This window comes from Merops nubicus, unplaced genomic scaffold (genome assembly GCF_000691845.1).
Source record: "Merops nubicus isolate BGI_N331 unplaced genomic scaffold, ASM69184v1 scaffold11904, whole genome shotgun sequence".
Lineage (NCBI taxonomy): Eukaryota > Metazoa > Chordata > Aves > Coraciiformes > Meropidae > Merops > Merops nubicus.
The window spans coordinates 1-12,221 of record NW_008602308.1 but is presented as its reverse complement, the minus strand read 5'-3'; the positions used below and the strand labels follow the sequence as shown (position 1 = coordinate 12,221).

The 12,221-nt window shown below is 52.5% G+C and overlaps 1 protein-coding gene across 1 annotated transcript; it reads right to left on the bottom strand.

The window, feature by feature from the left end:
* Positions 1–265: 265 nt before the first annotated feature.
* Positions 266–5,178, bottom strand: SPP2 (secreted phosphoprotein 2, 24kDa). Its single transcript, XM_008938321.1, has 6 exons — positions 5,130–5,178; positions 4,917–5,041; positions 3,891–4,013; positions 2,802–2,912; positions 586–640; positions 266–363 (listed from the first exon to the last, which is right to left on the bottom strand). The coding sequence occupies exons 1-6, from the start codon at positions 5,176–5,178 to the stop codon at positions 266–268; spliced, it is 561 nt and encodes a 186-aa protein (XP_008936569.1).
* Positions 5,179–12,221: the final 7,043 nt, after the last annotated feature.

The following is a 12,221-nucleotide window of genomic DNA, read 5'->3' as shown; positions in this document are numbered from 1 at the left end:
CCATTAACCTCATGCTACCAAGTCCATTGCTAAACCATGTCCCCAAGCAGCATATCTCCACAACTTTTAAACACATCCAGGGTGCTGTTACTGAGCAAGTCCTACAAATGCCTGCAGTAATATGGCTTTTAACACACTCGCAGCCAAGAACCCCATTCCCAAAGAGGTCCTTGATCCTGAGCAGTCCCCTTCCCACCCTGAGGCAAGCCCTGAAGATCCAGGGTGCACAACAGCTACGCCTCGAACTGTACTCACCCAAAGCCCACTATTCCACCTTGCCAGAGCTGAAGTAGCTGGGTTGGTGCCAGTCTCCACGGCTGCTGCCTCTTCCCCTGGGAGGGTAGGCCTCAGGAGCAAATGCACCTTTAAAGCAAGACCATGGAGAGGTGTGTGAGTGTCCCAGGCTCCCTCACACGCTCCTTCCGCGTCCTGCCCGACAGCAGCGCAGCCAGCAAGGGAAAGCAGCTGGCCACGGCCTCAGCAAACTGCTGGTCTGCCCCATTTTCCTCCCCCTCAGGCAGATGGCCTTCAGATGGCCTGAAGAGGTGAGCCAAAAGGCAAACAGGAGAGTCCAGCACGGCTCACCTTCCCCACGGCTGCTGCCTCGCCTGCTGGGGCTCCTCATCGGCATCCGCAGCACCTGCAGATTGCAGAGGTTTCTTTACAGAGAGCACCCCAGGAAGCCCCCTGCCCTCCTTCCCTCAGGTCCTGTCATTACCCACTCCTCTGAAAAGAAGGTTACTGCCAATCCTGCTGCAAAGCAGTGATGTTGCTAAGGAACTGGGCAGTTGCAGGTGGGCTCTCAGGTCAACGCTTTCACACCTCACCCCTGCCAAGGGCTGGGCACCAGATGAATGCCAGGCTCCCTTTATCAGCCACTCTGTGCTAACAGAGAGCATCTGGCATTGGCCTGGTGGCCAGCACAGCTCACACCCTTGACAACACCTTACCTGATCTTCCTGCAGTGCAGTGACAGCCAGGACAGCAGAGCCTGGAGAGCACACTTAGTCTCTTGCAGTCACACAGGGCACCTCTTTGACTCGTTTATCCCAACCTGCTCTTTTAAAGCTCTTCACACTCTTCTTTTGTTGGTCTCTATCCAAGTGATATGATCCCAGCCTTAGCCAATCACAATTCCTTCTCCTACCCAAATGCCACCAGCTATGGGAGCTACCCAACACCACAGCTCCACCACATCACCTCATGCAGGCTGAGATCCCTGGCACTGAGTTACAGCTCGAGCACGAGCTACAGTGAGCTTGCTGCAGCCCTCTGCAGAAAGAAACACTGTCCTCTCCACATGCAATAATTCCCTTTGGCATTTATTCCTTATTAACATTGCAGGAAATATATTCCCCAGCAGGACTACTGGCAGCAGCACTGAATTTTAACTGATGGTTGAAGAAGACTTGCAGGAAGATGTCTGCTTGTAAAAGCAAGAGTTTATACTGCATGCCCTGTTAAACATGAGTTATGCTTAACCCACAGAGGACAGACTGAACACCCAAGCCCACATTTTGTCTTCCAGTACTTCACAGGCACTCTTCCTGCCCCACAAACCAAGCCTTCCTGTAGTGCATGCACTAGCTAGCTCTGAAGAGAGATTCTGAACCAAATAACATATTAAAAAAATAAAAATACAAGCAAATTTGGCAAATCAAACTAAGGGAAGGTGACACAGAATCATATGTGCTTCAAGTCATTCATTCAGTCACTTGCACTTCCCAAAAATAAAAGCTGTCCATATCCTCTGGCACCTTGCTTGTGAAGTTATCTTTGTTCCCTGCATAAAACCCACAAGCACAACACCCACTGTAGACCTGTGTTAGAAGTGCAGGCACCCAGGTTTGTCAGTTCATGGAAAAAAAGTGGGCACTGGCATGATTTGGAAACAGCTAGCAGGAATTCACAGGGTGGGTCAGCATCTAGTCACACCTTAGAAACCAAATAAGAACTCAAAAAGCAAACACAAATCTCAGTAGAGCAAATGTTCTTCAGCTCTGCTGTGATGGGGAGCAGCTGAGGGAGCTGAGCTTGGAGCAGAGGAGGCTCAGGGGAGACCTTCTGGCTCTGCACAGCTCCTGACAGGAGCCTGGGGTCAAGCTCTTCTGCCAAGGAACAAGTGACAGGACATGAGGCAACGGGGTCAAGCTCTTCTGCCAAGGAACAAACGACAGGACATGAGGCAATGGCCTCAAATTGCTCTAGGGGATGTTTAGGTTGGACCTGAGGAACAATTTCTTCCCCAGAAGGGTCATGAAGCCCTGTCCCAGGCTGCCCAGGGCAGTGGTGGAGTCCCCACCCCTGGAGGGGTTCCCAAGCCATGGAGATGTGGGGTGAGGGACACGGGGCAGTGGGGACCTGGCAGTGCTGGGGGATGGTTGGAGCTGATGACCTTAAAGGTCTTTTCCAGCCAAAAGGACTCTGTGATTCCATGGCTAGGTGCCCAGCTGAGAGCTGGGTCAGGTAACAGAGCCAGTGCCATCGGTACCTGTGTCTGTCATCCCTGTCCAAGATGAGCCAGTCTGTTCCCCAGGCACACACTGTACCAGTCAGTGGAGGCAGAGTGCTGGAGCTGGGGCTGTGCCAGGGACTCACACCCTCCCCGGGCACCAACGGGCAAGGTCAAACCCCTCAGCTGTGGCAAGGGAAGTGTTACAGGAGCCAGCTGGATTCCAAACCACACTCGGTCCCCTGACCAAAACCTCCGAGAGGAGCTGCAGTTCACACACATACACTTGTCTTCTCAAAGCAAAATCTTCACTCCCCCAGGCAGCAGAAATGAATTTTTGCCCCCTTACCTCCTCGCTGCTGATGGACTCGGAGCTGGAGGTGCCCTGGTGGCACTGCACCAGAACGTTCGAGATCAGCCCCCCGGAGACCTCCACAACACTTCTGCAGAGAGCAGTGGGCTGTAACAGAGCAGAGCAGAGCAGACCTCACAGAGGGAGCTGCTGTGCAAACCCCCCGTGGCAGTTTCACTGCCAGGAGCCAACCTGAGAAGGATTTAAAAATCAGATTCCCAACGGAAGAAACTCAGGCAATGCTATCCAGTAAATAATTACTGGAGCAGGCTGTGGCCAGAGCACTGCACTCTGGCAGCATGGGGCCAGACACCAGTGAGTGCTCCCCTTCTAGTATGCAACTTATTGTATATCAGGTGTGTGAAGTCTGGAGCCTGTTCAAAAATCTCCAAATCCTTCTCATGGCTCTGGTATCACCAAGCACAAACAGAAGAGCTGTTCAGGGCTACACTGGCAAAACCAAAGGGCTCCCTAAAAGTTCTCCTCCGTGGGTAACAACTTCATCACCTGCAGGAGATCTAGAAGATGTTCCCCAGAGAGGTGGTCACTGCCCCATCCCTGGCACCATCCCAGGGGAGGTTGGATGGAGCTCTGAGCACCCTGCTCTAGCTGCAGATGTCCCTGTCCCTGCAGGGGTTGGACTGGGTGACCATGAAATGTCCCTTCCAACCAAAACCAGCCCATGATTCTATGATTAGCCCTGTCAGCACAGAGGGAATCTGCATGGCACAGGCAGGTAAGCCTTTATGCAGTGCCTAGACACACGATAGCCAAAAGCAGGCCAAGTAACAGCTTTTCTCCTCTCCTATCTTAGCAAAGAGGCCACGTCTTCCTTCCAGGATTTGCCCCCAAAGCCCATAGACACCTTCACTACCTGCTGCTCCAAGACACACCTCCTCTTTTCAGCTCCCAGCAGCTCCCCACTGAGCAGTTTCCCAGCTGGCACCCCAGCTCCACGCTGCAGGCTGTGTTGGGTCTGGTTTTCAGCCAGCCAGTCCTCCTGCACTCTGCTGCACCAGCCGTGTTCCAGCGTGCCCGAGCACCTCCCGCACCAAGGGGGGTCACGTTCACACCAGAGGCACCTACCACGAGGGGCCCAGCTCTGAAGGGGCAGGTGGAGGGGTCTCTCCCCGAGGCCTTCGCGCACACGGTCTGGCGGATGCTGAAGTGCAGCTCTAGGCTGTAGGCATCACTGCTCCACATGTCCACCTGGGGAAGGGCAGAGACACGAGCTACAGCCACTGCCTGCCCTTCTCCTGTGCCCAGCGGGGTGCTACCAGCTCTGCTCTGGGGACCTGGGCTGCTGGGAAGCCTCCTGAGAGCACAGGACTTGGAAAGCAGCTCCCAGAGCTGTGAGCAGTGGAGTGAGTGCTGTTCATGGAGCCAGCCCTGGCAGCCCAGGCGCCTCCACGGGCAGCGATGCTGCAAGGGCCACAGGGTCTGCTGGCTTTCCCTGGCAGGGTGGCATTTCTTTTTATCCCCAAACTAGATCAATCCAGAAGTCACCCTGTCCTTCATTCCTGCAGAAGACTTGATACACACCATCTACAGAAACAGAACTGGTCTGAGGATGTTCAGGAACGTGGACGTGCTACCTTTAAGCTAGGAAGTTTTAACCCCATAACTCTGGGTATCCAATACAATTCTCAGCAACCTGCTTTTAGACACTGGCAGATCTAAACCAGGATTGGTGTGTAGAGGCAAATGCCAAATACAGACCAGAGAAAGAATCCTGTGTTTGTGGTGGTATTAACTAGCAGTGCAGACATTAAGCCCAGCCCTTCAGATGAACCACGTTACTTTTTGCCCAAAGCAAAGCAGTTAGTTGGAGGTATTTAAAAATATCACTTTTGAACAAAACCTTACAAGGCATCCCTCTAAGACTTCTGTTCCAGGGTTGGACAACATGGACTCCTAAAATATTTCTAATTACAAGACAACATATAAAGAACATGTAGGCTCCTAAAGCCACAACTTCAGATAATGCCCCAAACCCTCCCTCTTCCAAGCAGCATCAGAAAGCTCCAACTCAATCTGGGTGTCCAGGGGTGGGGGAAGAAGAGTTTTCCACCACAGCAAAGCATATTTCAGGTAAAGGATCTCAGCACTTACTCTCGTGACGTGGCTCCTGACAACACCGTAGAGGTTAGTCCCCCAGGAGCGGGAGTTGATCCTTGCAAGGGAGGCGTTGAGAGCCTCTTCTGCGACTGGCAGTTCATAGTCATACACTGGAAACCCTGGGACAGAGGCACAGTGCCACCAGAGGTTCACGTGGTCTTGGGCTTTCCCCCCAAACCCACCGTGGGGCCACCCTCAGCACCTTACCTGAACACGAGAAAACACCCAGCACGAGAACAGAGATCAAGACCCTCATAGTGAGACTGCCCAGATCCTCTGGTCTTGTCCCTGGCTGGGCACAGGCTGCCAGCAGTGTCCCTCTGTCCTTATATACACGCAGCCTTGATCCCACACTGACCCCTGTCTCCAGGCTCTGCTCCCGACACCGCACTTTAAACGGGATCGATCCCACAGTCAATATTTGCTGCCAGCTCTTCTCCATTTGGCAGTTCTCTGATAAGAGATGGGCCACAGTGTCTTCTTCCCAGGCTGGTGGCTACAGGGGAGCACAGAGCTCCCGAGAGCTCCAGAGCCAGAGCCAGGGCCTAGTTATTTTGCTCCCTTGCAGCCACAGTTACCCGCTGGAGGCCAGCACTGCCCCAGCACCCCTGTGTCTCCAGAGCTCCTGGAAGCACTTACAAGCTGGTGTTACAAGGAGGGGATGATTCCCCACCACCAAATGGGTATCCCCCCGTGGGGGCCTGTCTGACACCACCCTGCAGGCCAAAGCATCCCACAGAAGCTTCCACAGCACACGGCAGACCCCTGGGACACCCCAGGTCTGTTTGCTGTGCAAGCTCCTGGGACCTCTGCTGTTTGGCACGTGCCAGAAGAGCCCCCACCTTGCTCTGACTCCTGCCAAGCCTGAGCCCAGCTAACCCAGGGAGGCTGTGGACATCTGGTTTCCCCACCAGACCCCCTAGATGCTCAGGCTCCAGTTTCAGCACAAAAGTCAACGGGCTTTTTGAAAAAATATGGCCTGACTACAGCCCTGAAAACATCACAAGGAATCAGAGGGATGAGCTGGGCACAACCCCTCAGCTCTTGGCTAGCTGGAATCACTTGCTAGTCTTGGTTTCCAGATTGGCATCCCTCTACCACAACTGCCCCACAGCAGAGCCACTGAAATGCTTCCAGTGAGGTCTGGAGATGCACGTGGGTTTTAAGGAATTAAAGGCTGTCCATGGGGGCTGGGAGGGAAACTCGCTGCCTTCAGACGAGTTCACAAGGCAGAGGCTTGTCTAACCACACCCACTTTGAGGATCCTGCGTGTGAAACTCCTCCGTTAACCTTCCAATCACAGTTCCACATCAATTATGTGGTGTAGGGTCATCTTAAGAAAATCCCAAATGATAAGAGCTCAAAGGAAACACACAGGAGCTGAGATTCAATGAGGAAGAGGAGAAAGCTGTTTCTGGTGTTGTCAGATTGCAGGATGGCAGGTTGCACACTGGGGGGATGTGACTCCTCGGGTGATGGGGCTGGGGAAGCATCACTCATGCTGCAGGTGCCTCAAGGCAGAGACCACACAGGCCCTGCTCTCCTGAGGCACCACAGACACGACTGCCTGGCCTGGGCCTTGGTGCTCCCTGGATCTGTTCCCTGCTGTCGCTGCAAGATCCTGGAAAAGGAACCCACTGACCCACGGTACACCCCAGGAAAGAGTCTGTGTGCCAGCTGGTAGGGCTGCAGAGGGACACAGACTGTGCTAGGAACAAGCTGTCCCTGGGGTGGCCAGTGGGCACAGCCCTGGGCAGGAACGGTGCCAGGGCCACACGACTGGCTAGTGCCACGTGGGTGTGCATCCCACCAAGCACTGCCCGGGCAGAGGTGGAGGTGGGGGCATACTCCAAAAAAGGGGTGGGAATTTTTTTAACAGCCAACTTGGATTTCAGCACTGGGTACATGATCAGAAACGCCAGCTGAAACTCTGCCCAGTGGGCAGCCAGAGCTCTCCTGCACATCCATCCTCCCGCGCTCCGCGGCTCCCGACGCTCCCTCCCGGCTCCTGGGCACGCTCACCTGCAGCAGGGGCTGCCCTTCCTGCTTCCCAGCTCTCCTAAACTGCCGCCTGTGCCGTGAGGAGGCCACTAATGTCCTTCTGTGGCTACAGCCACGCCAGAGCACCACAACGTGGAGGATTTAACCCGAGCTGGAGATTCTCAAGAGCAGAGCTGCTTGTGCCGTGCTCCGCTTTTCTGCAGCCGGAGCCCAGACCACGCTCCCTCAGAGCAAGGAGGACACCTTCTGATGTACTGTTTGACCTGTTTCTGTGGTGGCTTCCCTGCAAGCAGCTGTGGTGCTGCTGTGGTAACGAGGCACAACCAACGAGACCTCTCCGACCACTCGAATGGAAAGAACTTGGCAGCTGGAGCCCCAAGGTCCTTCCTGCTCCACAGCACACTGCTCTGCCAGCTTGCTGCGGCAGCCGGGACAAAATTCAGCTTTCCACTTCATCCCTAGGAAAGGAACCATCTGTTCCATGCTGGGACCAGTTAATGTTCCACCAGAACCTGAGCAGACAGAGCTGCTTCCTTCCTAGCTGCTGAGCCCCAGTGCTGCAGCCCCTCCGATGGCAATTTTAGCTGTTGAAGCAACCTCAGGATTTAAAGATCTTTCTCTTGGAGTAGCTGCTCGGAAATGCTGCCAGCAGGATTGCAGCCATGCCAAGCAGGGCTTGGAAATAAAACTGTTTAATGAAACGAAATCTCCTCTGCAGTGCTCTGGCTTTGCTTTGCAGCACCCAGAGAAGAGAGATGTTTGCTATTCCACCTCTTGGAATCCTGGCTCATTAAGTCTGTAATGAACTTGGTAAATACTTCCCCTATCTCTCCACATAATCTACTCTAGTAGCTTCATATTGCAGAAAAATTGGTGTAATCCAAAGAGACACGTCTGGGTTGAGGGTGCTCAACCCAAACAGAGACAGGAGCTGGGGAAGAGGGAGAAACTGGGGCTGGGCAGGATGGGAACAGGGAGTAAGGGGGCCTCAGGCACGTGCTGGTGGGAGGAAAGGCAAGTGTGAGCAGGGCACAGCACTGTCCCCACTCACAGGTGGCACCTCCACGGGCACCGTCTGCCCAGCAGTAACGGGCCAGGCACAAGGAACAGCAGCAGGGTGGGGTGTTTCCCTGTGGGGCAGGGGGGTGAAGAAAGAGTTCTTGGGAAACCTCAGCCTTCTGTAGATTTAAGCAGTAGAACCAATTTTCAGACTTGGAGCGACCCCAGTTCTGGGTTTCTGAGGAGGTCTGAGGTTTCCACCACATTCCCTTTGCACTGGAGACTGTAACTGAAGCATCAGGTTAGGAAACACCACTAAATTTGGGAAGAGCAACTGGAATTCAGCCTGATATCAATACTTGGCAAAAGGCCTCCAAGGTCAGATTCCCAAACCCACGAGATTCTTCAGTTATTGCAATATTTAAAAAAAAAAAAGTGATTGTTTCATCTGTGCTGTAGAAACAATAGGCACAGCCACGCAGACAAGGACAAGGTGCTGCTGAAGGAGCAAAGCATCCTCCTCTTCCTCCAGACACCAGCTGCTGCCTTTTGCCCATGAGGACCCTGCCATGGACCACCAGGTACCACAGGACACAGTGGTGGGCAGTGCTGTGGCACATGGAGAAGTGATGAAAGGTGAAGCCTTTCCCTCACAGCAAAACCAGGGCAGAACAAAGTGGAGGAGGTGGAAAAAGAGACAATAAATGTTTCTGAGGTGTCACCTTCCACATCCCTGGGAATTATAAACAGCTTTTTAGAAAGGGCAAGTGTTACAGTTACACCCCAAGAACACAAAACCTCTTGAAACCTGAGAGAGGGTGGGATGGAGAAAGACTCTTCACAACTGAAGGGCTAAACTCTGGCTCCACTGCCAGGAAGGTGCAGAAGCCAAGCACCCAGGGCAGCAGGCAGGGGCTGCTCCAGTCCAACCCAGGCAGCAAACAGGCACTGCTTCAGGAAAGAGGAAATTCAGGAGCTTCTGCTCAACGACCATTTTCAGCCCACGTTCACTCCCAGCAATGGAGGCAGCTCTGTTCCCAGACAACTGGAGAACAGTAATTCCTTTGTGAGTGGGATTTTGATAGTTCCAAGATGTGTTTTCATTTACAGTGTAAATTGTCCAGCACCCTCACAAGCCTGTCCACTGAAAACAGCCCAAACGTCATCCCAGGCACTGAGGAGCTATTCCAGATCCCTCGTTTCCTGGACATTCAGGTGACAGAGGATGATGTCCCTGCAGGTGAAGGAAAACCTGACTAAATGCAAAGCAGCATGTTCTTTTGTTTGGTGGTTTGATTTTGGTTTTTTTCCCTCTGGCTCCCACAGAACAGCATTGGCAAAACCAAAAGGCTCCCTAAAAGTTCTTCTCCACGGGTAACTTCCTCACATGTGCAGAAGACCTGTCCCAGGTTGCCCAGAGAGGTGGTCACTGCCCCACCCCTGGAACCATCCCAGGGGAGGTTGGCCGGGGCTCTGAGCACCCTGCTCTAGCTGCAGATGTCCCTGTCCCTGCAGGGGTTGGACTGGGTGACCATGAAAGGTCCCTTCCCACCCAAACCAGTCTGGGATTGTAAGAGTGTTGTACTGACATCAGATGATAGAGGAAGGAGAAAGGCTTCTAGATTTTGCACAGCCAATGAAAGCTTTGAGACCTGATCCACAGTTCACAGACACCAGAGACTCAGCTCTGATTCTCTCCAGGCCTTGTCTGCATGTTGAGAAGCCTGCAGAGGATTGTCCAGCCAGTGCAGACACTGCCTGCGGGCTGCTGAGCCTCCTCCAGCCCTTGACCACCTGGCATGGAGAACAAGTCTCTGTTCTTCCAGTTTTGCCCATTGCTCTCATGAGCTGGTGCCTCTGCCACGCTGGCTGCACTTCTCAGCCCTGCACAGAGCTTTCTGCTGTAGGGCACTGGAGATTTGCTGGTCAAAAGGAGAGTGCAGACAAGTAAATACAGTGACACCTCAGCTTGCTCCACCTATGGTATTACTTTGGGTCACAACAACCCCCTGCAATGCTCCAGGCTTGAGGAAGAGTGGCTGGAAACTGCTGGATCTGTGATGATCTTTAAGGTCTCTTCCAACCAAAACGATTCTGTGATTCTATTAAGGCTGAAACATCTCATAAGTCTGGAGTTTACACCATGGCAGTTTCAGACTCTGCAAGGTTTTATCACTGCCTCAGAAGAACTGAGCTGTAGCAAGGCAGAACCCACTGGAACTGATGTCTTAGCAGTAATTTCACAGAGATGAAAGGGAACACTTTGGTAGGCGTGCAGAGGCAGTGCCCACCCTGCTGCACTGCACTCCTGAGGAGCACCACAGCTGCTGCTCTGAGGACACAGCCCAGACCCACACTGCTCCTACTGCTCTTGCTGGAAGGACTTGGAGCGTGAGGCAACAGACAGCACACATTGCAGCAGCCAGCCTCAGCAACACCCTGGGTGATGGTCTGAAGCATCACAGGCTGCACACAACCCCACAGGTCTCACTTCACTGCTTTGAGCCTTTGAAACTTTAAATATTTATATTGCCAGGTCAGCAGTGAGAGCTCTTACAGGGACAATTCTGTAGCTGATGCAAGGCAAACATTTCCTCCAAAGACTGTTACCTGAAAAGCTGAAGAGCTGTGTCTCTTTTTAACTATCTTTTTTAAGTTTTACAGACCATACTGACAATTTTCAAGGTTTCCTCACTATCCCTAGGGCACATTCTCAGATAGTTCTGCTGTTATATCCTTCTGCATTCTTAGTGAAAGTTACTTGAAACCACTAGTCCAACCAAGGCCTGGGAAAACTTGACATTCAAGGTAAAACAAGGCAAAACATGCACTCCTACTTCTGAAGCCACCAAGTGCAGCCAGCACTGCCATGTCCTGTCCCCTGAGAGCCTCCCACTGCCACTACTGACAGTGTCCTGCACTGCTGAGGGAGGCTCAGCCCTCCTGGCATTCTGTCACGTTGTCACTGTTGGATAAGGAGCCTGGAGCCAGGGGGGGGTCGGGCTCTGCTCCCAAGGAACAAGGGACAGGACAAGAGGAAACAGCCTCAAGTTGCCCCAGGGGAGGTTGAGGTTGTCCCTGGGGAACAATTTCTTCCCCTGGAGGGTTGCCCAGGGCTGTGCCAGGCTGCCCAGGGCAGTGGTGGAGTCCCCACCCCTGGAGGGGTTCCCAAGCTGTGGAGATGTGGGGTGAGGGACAGGGGTCAGTGGCAGACTTGGTACTGTTGGGTTAATGGTTGGACTTGATGATCTTAAAGACCTCTTCCAGCCTAAATGATTCTAAATAAAAAAACAACACTGCACAAACATCCTGAATACTTTGGGGGCTCAAATTCTCTACTGATATGAGACATAAAACATTCCTCACAGCCAAAGAAAACCTCTTGGAAATAATGTCTATTTGCTCACTGCGTTGTGAGCAGAAAAGAAAGGATAAAGTTGGTGAATAAATCATTCATTAGCAATGAGACCTTTCTTTCAGCAAGAGGGTGCACTCCAGCCAAAACTGAGCAAGTGGCAGAAACCAAGGAACACTTCTCTTCTTGCAGGGCTGCTGTGGGACAGAAATCCCTTCTCAGACCATCACCTAGGCACGCAGAGTGCTCTCAGCCTGCCCCCACTCATACACCCTTGCTTCAGCCAATATTTTCCAGCTGTATGCCAGTTTGGTGTCTCCCAGGCCAAGCCCACGCTGCAGATAACACCCCGTGTTTCTCACCTATTTACCATGAAGAGCAAATCCACATCTTTTAAGCAAATACCTCTTCAAAAAAAATTTTTTTATATGATCTTGTTAATATTCCTTTTCATAAGAGAGATTGCCCGATAGCAGAAAAGTCATACCATAAATTAACAGGGAGATTACTAGATTTGTGTGTTTCTTAGCTGACAGTTTTACAATGTTGTTATTGGAAATACACTAACATCCTACACAAAAAAAATAATGGGGATGGCAGAAAGCAAGAGCTACTACCCACTCACCCCGGGGATGCAGGGAAACAGCTCAACACAAAGTTGCCTCGAGACAGTATCATATCAATGTTTTAAATCAAATTAATAATGGAAAAGCAGGAGACAGCCAGGGGCAAAAGCACACAAGTCACCTCCTCCGTGAGGAACGCGGGCTGGATCGCTCGCAGCAGCAGGCACAGCTCTCCTGCCAGGATGCCATGGGCAGGCTCCAGCAGCACAACCCCTGCCCGGGGGCACAGCCCACTCCCCCAGGAGCCTCCAGCACCAGCACGGGCCAGGATGCCTCACAGAATCACAGCATCTTTGGGTTGGAAGAGATCTTTCAGAT

Bases quoted from the DNA above. Each gene is read 5' to 3' on its own strand.
- SPP2 (XM_008938321.1), bottom strand. From the start codon at position 5,178: ATGAGGGTCTTGATCTCTGTTCTCGTGCTGGGTGTTTTCTCGTGTTCA. The intron at 641-2,801 runs GTAAGGGGGCAA...TGCAATCTGCAG, and splicing joins AGTCCATCAGCAGCGAGGAG to GTGCTGCGGATGCCGATGAG. The intron at 364-585 runs GTGAGCCGTGCT...CTTGCTTTAAAG, and splicing joins AGGCAGCAGCCGTGGGGAAG to GTGCATTTGCTCCTGAGGCC.